The 14,919-nt window shown below is 50.5% G+C and overlaps 1 protein-coding gene across 3 annotated transcripts; it reads right to left on the bottom strand.

The window, feature by feature from the left end:
• Positions 1-246: 246 nt before the first annotated feature.
• On the bottom strand, positions 247-13,849 carry LOC141748834 (G-protein coupled receptor 83-like). 3 transcript variants are annotated; one of them, XM_074601463.1, is made up of 8 exons: positions 13,727-13,849; positions 12,892-12,995; positions 10,814-11,108; positions 10,027-10,712; positions 9,130-9,255; positions 7,683-7,816; positions 2,688-3,296; positions 247-716 (listed from the first exon to the last, which is right to left on the bottom strand). In XM_074601463.1, exons 4-7 carry the CDS (start codon positions 10,408-10,410, stop codon positions 2,702-2,704), a joined length of 1,239 nt encoding a protein of 412 aa, XP_074457564.1. In that variant the 5' UTR covers positions 10,411-10,712; positions 10,814-11,108; positions 12,892-12,995; positions 13,727-13,849; the 3' UTR covers positions 247-716; positions 2,688-2,701. The 3 variants fall into 3 exon arrangements, with proteins under 3 accessions (XP_074457564.1, XP_074457565.1, XP_074457563.1); XM_074601464.1 differs by having other exon boundaries at positions 10,027-10,389; positions 13,727-13,847; XM_074601462.1 differs by lacking the exon at positions 12,892-12,995 and having other exon boundaries at positions 10,027-11,108; positions 13,727-13,787.
• Between the last annotated feature and the right edge of the window lie 1,070 nt (positions 13,850-14,919).

The raw sequence follows: 14,919 nt of genomic DNA, 5'->3' as shown, positions 1-14,919 counted from the left end.
TTTCCACTCTTGACAGAAACTTTCCAGTTGCTGGGAGAAGCCCACCCACTGTACCTTTTAACTGCGTCTCATTTACATCCTCAGCTCGTGCTAAAAACTCTTGCTACAGCAACCGAAGGATGAAGGATGCTGGTTTTTACAGTCTTTGGGGAAAAGGCTCTTAACCTTCTGAACTTCTGAAGATATTTGAGTGGAAACAGGCCACTGCATTTCTGTGGTGGAAACCAAAAAATCCGTACTGACATCCACCTTTCCACAGGGAAGAAATAATATTTTAATAAAGTGGAATACAGGGTAGTTTGAGGGCCATTGACTAAAAGTTGATGAGGGGTGAGGAACAGTAAAAGGGCAAATGACAGCTTCTCTTAATAATTAAATGACATGATGCTCATTGATTAGAGATGCTTTTAACATTTTGAAAAACTCACAACGCTGTTTTTCAACTGAAAATGGACCCTGCTTTACACGGAGAGAGTGCAGTCCCTGCGCTCAGCAGCAGGCTGCCTTAAGTTCCCATATTCAAATAATTGTTAGTTTCCAAGTGAAGTGCATCGGGGATCGTGTGTTCATCCATTTCTGCTGCCACTCACGATGCTCCGCTCTCTGCTCCTCGTGCAGACGTTGCAATGTACACCTGAGCTGCGGGGACGTGGCCGAGTGGGGTCAAGTGGCCTGGAAGCGAGGACATCCCCTCCGTTTTCTCCTGTTCCTTCTCACTGTGCAAATGGGAAAAAAAAAAAAAAAAATCAATCCTTAGTTTCCCTTCTTCAGTTTGTCTCATCCTCCCCCCGGAAGGTGAAGGGAGCACATCCTCATCCCCACCAGGAACCTGGGTGCCCCCCACCTCCTCCCCAGGAAAAAGCTCTGTTCGGGCTATCACCAGGGTAGACCAGAAGCATCCCTGACCGCGGGCTGCCATGACTGACTTTAAACTACCAAAAACCATCACCTGGTTTTCACCAACTAGACAAACCCAGAGTCCTCAGCTGCCCCTCAGAGGACATTCCTGTCATCAGCCCTGTCATCAACTTTGTTGCCTTCTCTAGACACATTCAAAGACCTTCACATCCTTCTTAAATTGTGGGGCCCAGAACCGCACACAGTGCTCAAGGTGAGGTCGCACCAACACTGACTACTTTTTACCCAAAGCAGTTTGTCTGGGGTTTTTTTTTGCTACAAGTACAAATTTTCCCAATGAATTTCAGGCCTGAGGACCAGAGATTAACCACCCTGGCCAGTCCGTACCAGAGCCCCTCTGTCACCATTGCAGCACATACTGGGTCACCGACTCCAAGCTTTGAAGGATCACCCAGGAACTGTCAGGGCTCAAAACACATGTAGCTTTATTCCTGCAAAATACTTATGGCCACTAAACCCAGAGCGTGAATGGATAAGTAAGTAATTCAGCGTTTTCCTGTCTTTTGTCTGTCTTCTCCAAGCAAGAGAAGTCCCTTGCTCAAGCTCAACCAGGGAAGCTGGGAGAAGTCTGGCCTCTCTGGTCTTGGTGCAGTTTTTAAGAGGGATGGTATGATGGAGAAAGGGACATTGCTGGCCAGACCAGGAGGTCCTTCCAGTTCCTGCTCCCTAGTGCCCAGCCACTGCTCCACGTTGCAAAATCATGTAGCATTTCTGGTTTCTTTCTGCCTTTAATGTCTCTTTTCCATGTCTTTTTCTTTTTTTTTTTCTCTCTCTCTCATGTACTAAATCTTTCCTTTGTTCTGTATCCTTTTTTTCACCTGCCTCCCAAGGGTAGCTAAATTAAACTGCATTTTTCCCAGGACTGTAAACAAAACCTTCCCTCTTAGTCAGAGTCAATTCCGTTGTTTAAATGAAACTCTTTTACGGCAATTAGTAATTATGCAGAATGATTTCATTCTTCAGTTAGTGAATGCTACAGCCCTGATGAAATATTTTGTGGCCTTTTGTTTAATGCCAGTGTAGGTTTATTTCCTAAACTAGTGCATTTATAACAAAACCAAAAAGAAATTCTCAAGGGACTAAATTTGTCCGCCTGAGTGCCATCTGAGCTGCTGCCGCTGATGTCTGATGTGCGTTCCCTTTCCCACCTCCTCGGAGGCTGGTTTTCCGCTGCTGGCCCTGCAGCTCCAGCAGCGGCAGAGGGATGGGTGGGCAGAAGGAGTGAGGGGAGGAGGAGAGGCACCTTCTGAAGGGGAAACTGCTGTTTCCCGACCCTTACCTTGGCTGGGAGGCTCTGGTATAAATTATCTGGTGAAACTCCATTCGGATGGAGTCAACCTGGATGTCCAAGTCCTTCCTTCAAACATGTGTCAGATGGGTCCATTTTTGTTGCTCTGCAAAGCCCTGTTGGTGTCGTGGCACGTGTTATGAGCTCTGACACAGGCCAGTGACTGGGGATAGCACGAGCAATGATGGAAACCTGGGTCCCGCTCCCTCTGCTAGTAACAAGATGGGAAACCCCCAAAAGCAAATCACCCTGTCTGTGGACCTCCATGTCCCCTGAACGCCGACCTGCTCCTTGGACCAGCTGCAGCCCTGGGCTCACAGGGTGGGTGCTTGAGGGGCTTGGCTCCCACTGCACCGAGTCAAGGGGTTGGCTGCTGTGATACAAGTCAAAAGTCAGTAGTAAAACACCAGAGCAGCAACGTCGATTCCTGAGGCGAAACAGGGACATGCCCTTTGATGTCTGCCAAATCCAGCTAACTCACCTCAGCCCTTCGGCTCACAGGTCCGTGTTGGCCGTCTGGATGTTTACGGTGGAGCAAATGGTCTGCGAGGCAGGTCCCTTCCTGTACCTGGCCTGCTCCATCCACGCCTCACGGCAGGACGTAACCACGGGCGGCAGCATGTTGTCCTGAGTCTGAGGCACCTTCTGGCACATGCAGAGCAAGGACTTGAGCTCCGAGCGGAAGCTCTCGTTGAGCCAGCAGTAGATGAAAGGATTGTAGCAGGTGCTGCTCATGGCGAACCAGTGCAGGGCGAAATAGAGGGAGTTCTTCGTCTTGATGCCGAGACTGGAGATGAGCACCACGTAGCAGTTGAGAGGGAACCAGCAGACAGCAAACACCACCACCACCAGCACCAGCATCTTGATGCTCTTCTTCTTGTTCTTGTGGTGGGTGATATACTGCTGTGTGGTGATGTCGCCGATGGTGTTGCGGAGCCACAGCTTCTTGGCCAGGCGCGTGTAGGTGACAGTGATGATCAGCAGAGGCAGAAGGTAAAGAAGGAGAAAGGTAGACAGGTCCAGATACTTCCAGACCAGCTCTGCAGGCTCAGGAAAATCTGGGAGGCACAAACTCCGGATGGTGGCTTCCCTTGAAAAACAAAGACATACATATATAGCATCTGGCCGTCGCCGTGCAAACGGATGCTCCTGATTTGGCAAACCACAGGGCTTCCACACCACCCACAACCACCTCCTCAGATTCGTAGTGCAGACAGAGGAGGGCCAGATGTTGCCCACCTCAACAAAACAAAACTCAATCAAACCTCTGTTTCCCCAGAAAGTCTTCTCATGCTGTTCTCTGTGTCTGTCTTATGAAGGATAAGCCTGGTCACTGTGCATCGTTATCTTCTTTCCCCTTAAATTGTGTTGTCTGATAAAAGAAATTCTCAGAAAGACAAACTGGAACTTCCTCTTAGAATTTTAATTGAATGAGTCCCTCGCGTCCCCTTAACGTGGCAAAAGTCACCCCTGATGGCCCATTCCCACAAAAGGGGCTGCCCTGGAAGAAGCACTGACCTGGCTGTATCTACCCCTTCCCCATGGGGACGGGCAGAGACATGGCGGTGCCGCTCTCCTCTGCCCCAAAAACCTAGTACAGGAGGAAAGAGGGCAGTGGGTGACCCCCACGCAACTCTCGCTTTTCTCCAAGTCCCATGGGTGATTCCTACACACCTGGAAACAGGACACCTTATGCCCAAGTTTCCCGGAATGTGCCCGCCCAGGAATCCAGCCCGGGATGTGTTAGTCCTCTTGCACGTGGGCTGTGTGAACTGCTGTCTGGCCAAGCACAACTGACCCGATCTTCCCGGGACACGGCAGGGTCACGGCCCGGGCTGGAATCAGCGCTGCAGCACGCCTGCAATAGCTCTGACTTGTCTTTGCCAGGTTGGATCTGCAGTCCATGGCCTACACTCGCCTTCCCTTGGCCCCCAGCAGGCACAGGACCCTCGGCCAGCGCAGAAAACTGCTGCACCAGCTGGGAAATCAAAGCCGTTACGGATGGAAGGGGCTGCTGGAGGCTGGGATCCAGCCTCAAAGGCACAGCCCTGCCTGCATGGACAGCAGTCCTTCCTTCCCGTACCGACCACCCCTTTTCCATCAGCTTTTCAGGAGGGTGGCTGTCAAAACCCTATTGCTACATCTTAAAACAGGCGTGATGATTAGAAAACCGGGTCCCTTAACTCAAGTTTAACGTAAACCGTTTAACTTCTGACGATCGACTAACAAGAGAACTGAGTTTAACTAGACGCGATAGCTTCTTTTAACAGCACTTCAGCAATCTGTCCTGCTAAATCCAGTGGATCCGGGCTCTGCTTGCGTTTTCTGGCTGGCGCTGGCTCTCAGCCAAGGCACCCCAGCACCCTCCGCAGGGCACCACACGTCCCCTCCGCATCCCGCAGCAGATGACTGGAGGTGATGAGACTGTAGGAGAAAAGAGCACTCGTGCATTTATTTCTGGTGGATGCTTTCTCCTTTTCTTTCCTTTTTTTCCCCCCTCTTTTTCTTTCGCTTGTTCCATTTTGCCCTTGTCCTCAGCTCACTTCTATTTAGCGCAGACTTTAGTCCCCGTCAGGCTGCATTATTTGTTGCAGTATTGATTAGTATCTTTAATATCCTGTTTTCAACCTCCGGAGTTGTCTTTTGTGCCACAAATAGAAGATTGCTTGAAAACGGACGGCTGCGAGCGGGGTCTGCACGCGGCTGTCGGAGGGATGACAAAGGCTGTGGGAGCAGAGCTCCGCCGAGCCTGGCTGTGGAGGACCCTGGAGACGCTACTCGAGAGGGGAACTGACGCAGAAGGGAAAAAAATCATCCTTTATAAACCATGCTCCTGACCTTTTTCTGCCCGGGATCTGGCTCACCACCAGCGTGGGCAAGGCCAGCCCCTGCCTGCAGGCAGCTGTGCCTGCCTGCCTGCCGAAGGGGACCTGCCAAAGCAACCGGAGATCTGGCAGGAGAACCAAGAGTGGTGCCCAAGGTGACACTGCAGCGTGGGGTCAGACCCGCCGTGGCCGTGGAGGAGCAAAGTCATAGGAAAAGAGCAGAAGAGATGGGGTGGGAGCGGGGTGGTCATCCCTGACTGCCCCCCTGGGAATCGGGGAACACCTTGAGCTCGGAACGGTGTCGGGGGGGAAGGCTGAAGGTGAAGGCTGGGGAGGGTGATGCTCCCGTGCTTGCAGAGCTTAAAACCACATTTGGACAGAGCGGGCAGCAGAATGAGTCCGCAGGCAAGGAAAAAACCAGCTGCTGCCCCCTTCCCTCTCACCCTCTAAGGAGGGGGTGCAGAGCTACGATTATTTCAGGGAAGAGGGTGGGTGAGAGCAAAACCAGGCAGGCCGCTGGCTTTTTTGGTAAACTCCGGTATGACCATGGACTCGTCCACACTGTGGTGCGCTGCAGCCAGAGAGGTTTGATGCTGGTGCGGCCCATGTTCTCCTGTCCCCAGAAACCCAACAATCCCCGCAGTGGGACTTCTCAGGAGCCCCTGGCCCTGCAGGAGCTATTACGAGCAATATTACAACGGCGATTTTTATTCAATGGAAAGCAGGGATGAGAATAGCACGCCCTGGAAGTCCTTATATCGCCGAGCCGCTTCATGCCGATGCGAGGCCAGGTTTCCTCCGGCCGTGCTGAAGGATGAGCAGAGACAGGTGCTGTGAAACAGATAGCGGCGTTTGTTCATTCATAAGCAATTTGTTCAGTCATACCCACACATACAGAACACAGCTGCGAAGCAACGCGAGTACAGGAGTAACCCAGCACTTTGTTTACAAAGTCTAAGCAGTTGAGGATACTCTATCCCCCACGGAGGAACCTCTCAGTCAGATCAATCACAAGCACAAATAAGGAAGGGCCGCCAAGCCCCAGATTGCGCTCCCGTTTTGTGTAACCTCTCGCGTACAAACGGCAATAAAAAGCCTGTGCGGGCGGTCAAACGCTCCCCCTGCCATGCTGATGGGCTGCGGTGTAGGAAGTGGCTGTGCTGTAGGAAGATATTTGTCCTTTATACAGAAGCCTACAATACCTAGAACACTGTAGGTATTCTGTTGAATACCTACAACAGAAATCTTTCTCCTGCTGCCTATTACCGCCGCCTCACCCTGCTCCCTGGGACACCACGGTCAGGTTGAAAATACCGTTTGCTGTAAGATTATCCCCTTGGCCTCGAGTCTGGCATTCCCGCAAAGTGCAGGCACCAGCAGCGCGACACACTGCCACAAAAACACCAGTTTGTGTAGCATTATGGACTGTTTTCTAGCCAGGAGGAATCATAGCAATGTCACAGGTGGGTGGGGACAAGAGGACCACAACAGGTTGGGTACCGGGGAGGAACAAAAGACTGTGAGGGCAAACCAACCCAAACTTCTGGTTCTTTATTTCTCCCTGGTAGAAAGGGTGACCTCCCAGCAATGAATGCCATCACTAGACCAGCTGGAAGGCGGAGGGGGAAAAAGATAACCTTTTTTTTTCTTCTTTTCTTTTTTTCCCCTCTAGATCAGAACCTTTGCTTTCTTCTGATACTTCAGTGACCCTCATGTGGATGTAAGATTCCACTTCATCTTCTTTTAATGGCTACTGTTGTGTTCAGCCAAGCAAAGAGCTCCCTTCCCTGCTGGGCAAGGCAAAACAGCACTCCGAGATGACATTTCCCCATCGAGGCACTGTTCCTCTCGCCAGCCCTTCACCGCAGAGGAAGAGGCGGAGGCTTCTCTTTTGCTTGTCCTGTTTATGTAACGTTGGGCAGAGGAGCCTCAAGCTTTAAGGAAGCCTGGTCCTGTTTCATAAATCCAGATGGATGCAATGAAAGGAAGCTAAAATGTATGAATCAGCGCATGAAGTCTTGGAGATCCGGGGTTCATGGCCCTGCTGACTCACAAAGGCGGTCCTCTCCTCCCTGTTCTTTCCGCATAGTCTTGCTAATGTCAGTACCAGATGTTAACAGCATGAGCTTTATTTTCTTTTTTTTTTCAAACTGCAGCTTTAGCTCTCTCTTTCCTCCTTGCCTGAGCAAGTTGGCTAGACGTGATCTTCTTAGGCCTAAGGAGCTGAGCGAGTGTGAAGAGGGAAGAGGAAAGGCCCTCAGGAGAAAATGGCTTTCTCAGGACAAAGCACCTCCTGATGGTGTCATGACACTAGAGAAGGTTTGTCTCAGCAACTTGCCATGCCCTGGCCACCCAACTGTGCCTGGAGCCTTCCGCCAGCATGAGGTGAGACTCATCCCCTCGTCCAGGTGTTTGGGTAGTGGCGAAAGCAAACCCAGGTCCTGAGGAGATGCAGTGAGCCAGGCGGCTCTTCCAGCGGGCCAAGCCTCTGCTGTGGGAAGCGAGATTTCATCCCCACACAAACTCTCACCAATTCCACTATGTCCTTCCCCAAGCCTGGAAGCCCTTCTAGCAGGTCTCACTGCTGAGAGCCACCACCACAGAGGGCTATTGGACTTCTTAATGCTTGGTTGGAAGGGGAAATAACTCACCTGTAGTTATACTGGAAAAGTTTTTGATAGATGGCGTGGGGTAGGGAGAAACAGGTTGCCATCAGCCAGATAACAGAGATGCTCAGTGCTCCTTTTGTTAGTGACATCCTCTGCTTCAGCGGGTTCAGGATAACCTGCAACAGAAACTTCACCGTGACTCTCATCTCACGGGAAAGCAAAGTCCCTTCACCAACACACAGAGCAGAGGCATTTTTTGGCATGATCTAACGCTGTTAAGAAAATAACAGCTGTGATAGGAAAATGTCCTGCTTATTAGAGCGACACAGAAAATGGGAAACCTTGAACTTTTCAGTCTGTTCAGAAGCGCTTTCAAATAAACTTTTCCCTCTATTTTGTTCTGAGGGCCATTTTCCTTAAATTGTGGGTTACATTAGGCAGGAAAAAAAAAGATATCTACACATGTTTCTTCATTTGTGGGCATGTTGGTTTATTCTATAGGAATTACATACAGAAATGTCTCCTGTTCCGGCTGAACTTACGAAGCTGAGCCTCTTTTGAGTTAATGCCTCCCCTCTCTGGAGGCATTAACTTACCTCTTATGAATTTTTCTTTGTTAGATGAAAAGGTAAAGAGCTTATAAAATCTGAGGGTCTGGAAGATGCTCTTTGGCTGATAGGAAAGGAGAGTGAGTGCTGGAGATAAGCGTGTGGCCAGGGCTGCCCTCTCTTGCCTGCGCTGGCAATGCAGCGAGCGTTTTTCACGGCGGGCAGCGGACACAGCCTGGCTGCGGGGAGGTGGTGGGTACCGTCTTCTCACAGCTCTGAAGTCTCCTCCCAGTTGGAAACAGAGATTTCCCACTCTGCCACTCCCCTTTATACTGGTCCAGCATTCGTCATATGTCACGGGACTTTAGTCTCCGATTTTCTTTTTGTCTCCCTGAGACAGCGAGCTGAGAGTTGCTGCAAACTCCAACTGTCCTGCAGCTTCATGATGTACCAAATGCCCAGACTGGTGGTTTTATGGGTTTTGGGGTGGTAAACTGAAAAACTTGGGAAAGTTCCCTGTAGAGCTAAAGTAGCACTTTGCACCCAGCATCGGCTCCGCTGTCTTTCAAGGTCCCCCATGTAAAGCAAAGCCTCTTGAATCAACTTGCCCTGCCATACTTGGGGGCTAGGTTCGACCTGGCTCTTTTCAAACTACTTGAAAAAGGTGTCCTCACCCTTTTCTGCTGAAAGTCTGGGAGTGTCCTGGGAAACCTGTAACGCCGCGTTTTGTTTTTTCCCTCCTCCTCGGGAGCCTACAGAAGTCCATCAAGCCTTCCTACCCCTAACACACAAGGTGCATCTTTGAATTTAGCTCTACAGCCTTCTCATTGGATATGGGTTTAATCCCCAAGATTTGGCCACCTTGAACCCACGGCTCGACCAAGACTGACAGGGGCTTGGGAAGAGCCTTGCAAGGGAACGGCGGACGGGCAGCGTTTTACCTGGTGCCTGTCCAGGGCGATGGCCGTTAAGGTCAGCGTGGAGACGTGGAGGGAGCAGTACTGCACAAAGCGGCTGATGTGGCACATGGCCTTTCCAAAGATCCACGTGCTGTTCACAAACCGAACCTAAGGGGAAAACAACAGGCCATCAGCCAGCAAATGTACTGCAAACAAATCCGCAAGGAAACCCTTTGGATTGCACTTGAGCTGGCACATGGATTTTGCTTGGCTGGCTGGGCAGCTCTGTCTGGAACCCAAAGCAAGATTAGTTACGCTGGATTTTAAACCACCTTTACACTAAACAAGTGGTGCTGTCGCAGCCCTCCTGAACTATTCATCTAAACACCATTTGTGAACAGTGGTGGTAACTTTTTGATTATACTAATAACTATATCTGGAACAAGTGGACCAAGTCTCGGTCACACAAACCCGCCTTCAGGTCTGGAGAGCTTTCAGTGAAGACTTTACCCAACTGGTAGCTCTGAAAAGCTTGAGTACTTTCTTCCAGTCACCTGAATATGACTGGCATTCAAGTTGGTTCGACCCACTAAGTATGAAGTGTGGCTCTCTAATGCTCTCCTGCGTGTACGTTAAAAGTACGTGTTCATCCAGGAACTTATTCTGCATTCCCCAAGAAGCTCTTGCTGTGGTTTGGTGGCATATTTGGAGAGCCTTTAGAGTCTTTTAGGAGAAACAGAGCCTAACAGAGCAAAGAGAGCCTACAGGTTGCTAAACAGTGTTTTACTTGCCTGGCAGAGTTGTCTATTAGACTTGATTGTGTTGGGTTTGCTCCTCAGCCCTAGAAGAGCATGCACAGAGAGAGTGTGACCACCAGGCAGAGCATTCTTGTGAGAGACACCCCTCCTGGCTGAAGGGACAGCACAGTGGGCCACTTACCAGGGTAAAAGGCGTGTTGAGCAGCGTGATCATAAGGTCGGACACCGCCAGGTTGACGATGAAAAGGCTGGTGGCTGAGTGCATCCTCTTGTTCTTCAGCACCACGTGGCACACCAGCACGTTCCCGAAGAGAGACATGATGATAATGACCGAGTACGCCACAATTAGGAGAGCTTTCACTGTTGGTTTCTGGGATTCCGGCTCGTATTTAGCCAGCTCAGCAAATTTCTCCCACTCAACAATGCGGCTGTCTGTCCAGTTGAAGGTGGTCCTGTTGGTTGCTTGGTAGATTGACATGAGTTTGGCCAAGGAAGAGTAATGGTCCAACTCCTCAAGAAATGCCATCGTCTGTGACCTGTATGACTGAAGCAACAAGCGAGGCATGGTGGGTTAACCTGAATCTTCAACCAGCTCGAGGCCACTGCGATAACAACTCCAGCTCACGTAGCAAGTGATCCATCAGCTTCAACTGTTTGGTTCTCTAGGAAGTTGGTGAAGATGCAGCTGGCATTACAAACACCTTAAAATGGCAAGCTGGAGGGAGCCTCTAAGGTGCGATGGGTTCCCCAGGGGCAGAGGCAGCACCGGGGACAAGTTCCAATGGGCACATTGGAAAGGGGCTGGTTTGGGACCACGTGTTTTCAAGCCCTTCATATATCAAGAAGAGCAACAGCTTCACAGGCAGGCTGGAAAGAAGAGCTAGCTATTACATGTAGCAAATGTAGGAAAACCTCAGGTGGGGCTTGAAGTTGTTGTAATCTCATGTCAGCTTTTTCTTTGTTCTCACCTGAGTCCATTTTCCCTCCAAGTTCCACAGAAGGCTGCGCTGTTGGCTCTTTCATCCTCTACTTCAAAACACCCAGTTCTTTTTTGTTGAAATATAAAGGCAGAGACATTTGGGGGATCATTTTTAAGAGCACCGGTAGCTTTCATCTGCATCTAACCCCAACAATTATTCTGAAACGATTCAGAACCTGAAAATTGTATGAGAAGTTGACTTTAGTCTGTCTCACATTTTCTCCTCCAAAGATCAACTGAATTCTGCTTCCGGTGCTTCAGTTTCAGCGAGAAAATGGTCTTTCCTGCAAAAGAAAAACTCAGCAGTGAAGAGGCATGCAACTGGGAAAGGATTCACTTCCAGCATATGCAAACCAACACACAGCACTAGGTACACAAGAACAATTCCCTAGAGACAAAAATCTCTGCTCCCTGCATTTTTAGATATTTCTGGTGATTTTAGATTGCATTGATCTATTGATGTTAGGTGGAACCTATTAACTATGCACACCGGTATTTACAGATCTGCTACACAGAGGAGGAGAAAGTCGTTTAGAAGCTCTGTCGGATTCTCCGGGAGGGTGGCTGGTTTGGTACATGCCATTCCCATCGAGTGCCGTGGCTGTGCGCACAAATCAATGGACCTCACACGGTGTGAGGGATTAATAAGCAGAGCTTTCAGAGCGCTAAAAGGCTCCCTGATACCTTCCCACCCAGCAGAGCAGCAGGCTACCCAGGGCAGCCGGCTCGCTGCATGGCAGGAGGTGGCCTGAAGCAGACATCCAGCAGACCCCAAGCCAACACACCGCTCAGTCACGGCGGTGGCCTCGGCTGCAAACACCACCAAGAGTCACAGATCACTGTTTTCTGATGGAAATAAATGTGTTTGTACCCCTGCGTTCCCATAATACAATCTGCTTTGGCTTGTTGGCTTACCCTGGGGAGTGTCAGGAACACTGGAGGACCTACCAGAGGATGCCTCTCAAAAGCAAGTGGATGTTAAAGCAGCTCCGTGTGGTGGAAGAAGGGAGGAATCATCCAGGAGACAGAGAGAATCACATACCTTGAAAGGAGTCTATGGCTGTTTTCTGGACAAATTTATGAGTGAAAGAAGCCTGGGTAGGACAGAGAGTCTGACAAATGGCTCCCGGATTCTGCTAGAGCAACGCAGATGTAATGCAGCGGGCAGTACAGCTCCTTGTTGTTCTCCCAACAAGGTTGGGAGATGGTATTGGGAGCTGATGGTGTTGGGAGCACCAGCCCTAGACCAGGTCCCGGCCCGGCTCATTCACCAGAAGTGAACCCGGGGAGCTGCCAAGAAACCGGGAGCAGAGCCAAAACCAGGGAAAGGGATCATTCGCCTTGTCTGAAAAAGATGGTTGGCAGACGGCACTCATCGCAGCGAAAAGTCTCTGAGACCAGGAGCTTGGTATGAGTCAGAAAGGACTTAATGCTTACACAAGGAATCAAAGAATCCAGAACTACATCCCTCCGTGCTTCTAGTGGAGGGAGAGCAGATGGGCACTAAGGGCCTTAAGAGACCTGCGAGGTTCATCCCATGCCTGGGTAAGGCAAGCAGGACTCCGCTCCTCTTTATTGTCCCTTGTGGTATATACTGAGGATACCATTCTTTCTGGTGTATGGCAGCTCTCAGTAGGCAGTGAGCTGCCGCTGCACTGAGCTGCAAGGGCAACGTAGCACACGTGTAACAAAGAAATATGATTTTAGTCAGCTCCAGCTGAACCACTTTGATCTCTGAATAAGCACAGCTGGGATATTCATGCTACCCTGAAATGCCATCGCTGCGCTTGAGAGAGGGTGCTGTGATGTGACAGATGCAACAGCCTATTGCCTTCCCTGCATCGATTTACGTTGGGTTCTCGTGTGGAAACTTGTCTGTGCTGCCATGAGATGAGGCTGAGTTTCAAGAAACTGCTGTAATGCACGGGTCAAATCAGATCTGCAGCCCGCGTGCTTCACACTGGTGGGTAGCAAGAAGAAATCTTGTACAGATTATTCAATTTAAAAAAGCCAAAGAGGTTTTCTCAAGTGCCCCCATGATTGAGAACCCCCTTCCTCGAGGACTACCTGTAGCTCACAGTGATCCACGGCCTTAAATGCGGATGATGGACGGGGACCTCTCTTCTTCCTTACTACATGTAGCCATTTCTCTTGCGCCTATGTCCAGGTCCCTGTATAATCAAATAAAAAAGCTGAATAATCTGAAATCGAAATAAACAGTGTTTTCAGCTGGATCAGTTTCCTGACCTGACCCACTGCACGGCTGAACCTTGCTATTTCCAGGGAAGGCGTTAGGAACAAATGCCCAAGGAGAAAGGAAGAGCTTAAGACGACCGAGCAGTAACCTGATTTTCTAACGTGGTTTCTCCTTCAGATTTTTCTCTATCCAGTAAAACATCACTTTCAGTAACTGTTGAAGCTCTCGGCATTGGCTGCTGCCTTGGACATGAGCGCAGGTGCAGCAGAGAGGACTCTCGCGTTTCCCTGAGGAAGCCTGTGTTTAAATGCAGGTTATCCTGATGAGTTGAAATACTACGGTTTCATGCAATAAAAGAGTTTGGCTTTCAGTTTCTATTACTTGATACAATCTGCAGGACCAGAGAGACGGAGCCTACCTCGGTACAACTTTCCCCAGCTCCTCCAGCATCCGGCTGGCTGAATATTCCTGGCTGCTCCAGCGATCGTTCCTCCCTGCTGTAATAACGTTAACCTTTCACGCTCGCAAATTTCAGGGCGTTCTTTCCAACTGCCGCCTGCCAAAGGGCCGGAATTCCGACTAAAACCCCACTTTTCCCTCCCCACTGAACCAGACCAGTCTTTCCAGGAGAGCGTACACGTCGCAAAGCGCCAAGTTATATACAGTTTCCCACCAGGAAATAAACGACCGCAAACCAGCACTTACCCCCCACCCCCGCTCCCCGCTCCGCCATCCGGCCGTTCGCATCCCCCGCTGCCCGGTTCCCACGGGGCCGCGGCGGCTCCTCCGGGTCCCGTTACCGAACGCGCCCGCGGCCGCCTCAGCCACGCCCCCCGCCCGCGGATTGGCTGCTCCGCACCCGGCCGGGTGCGGAGCAGCCAATCCGCGGGCGGGGGGCGTGGCTGAGGCGGCCGTCTCTACTCCATTCATAAAATACAAAAAAGCCTCAGGCGCGGCGCCAAGCTGCCCCCCAAAGCAAATTTGGATTTATTTCCGTGCCACACTCTTGTACATGCTTTACAGGCATTAAAAGAGAGGTCCGGGCAAAGACGGAAGGCCTCTGCAGGAATCATAACTCAGGTGCTCCTCGGTGGCATTTTGGCCGACCGAAGAGCCGCCGACAAGTTTCGCCGTCTTTAATTTTTAAAGCATGGGAAACGGCAGATAGGATGCTCCTAGCTCCTAGGATGCTCCTAGCTCCTAGGATGCGCCTAGCGAGAATTGGCTGCCGTTGCTTTTGAAGACGCGCCGTCTCACAAGTTGTCGTGGAAAAGGAACAAGATTCTTTTCTTGTAAGAGACTTGGCTGGTCTCAAAAGTCATTAACGGGAGGCGGAACGATATATCGTTTTCGTCTTCCATGTGGGCTGCCAGAACGCATACGCACTGATGCTGAGGATGAAAGTCTGATCTCCCCACATTAATTCTCAGAGCAGCTGGTCTGGAAATTTAGCGCCTGCGCGACCTTTCTGAAAGGGGGTTGTTGAAAAGCCTGATTCAAAGCCCAGCGAGCTCAATGGAGATCTTTGTGTTGACTTCTCTGGGCCCCGGATCAAGCCCTTGGGCAGAGCTGTGGTGCCTGCAGCCACCCAGCGAGGATGCGGCGACCGCCGAAGGGCAGAGTCCACCCCAGACAGCGTGCTGCGGGGCTGCGGAGCATGGTGCCTTCAACGCCTTTTCCAGTACGGAGCATCTGTACGTGCAGACGCGCTGGCAATGTAATTAATGGCAAAAAAAAAAAAAATAAATCTTGCAAAACTCTCCAAGCCCCAATTTCTGAAATGAGGCTCTGAGTGGGTTTTCAGCACTGACAGATTGTTCGTAGATAAGTGTTTTTCCCACGTCTGGATTCCGCTTGACAGATGCAGACACAGAAATGCAAAAAAAAAAAAAAAAAAA

The sequence above is a fragment of the Larus michahellis genome, chromosome 9 (genome assembly GCF_964199755.1).
Source record: "Larus michahellis chromosome 9, bLarMic1.1, whole genome shotgun sequence".
Taxonomy (NCBI): domain Eukaryota; kingdom Metazoa; phylum Chordata; class Aves; order Charadriiformes; family Laridae; genus Larus; species Larus michahellis.
The sequence above is the reverse complement of the archived record's forward strand: the minus strand, read 5'-3'. Positions and strand labels throughout refer to the sequence as shown.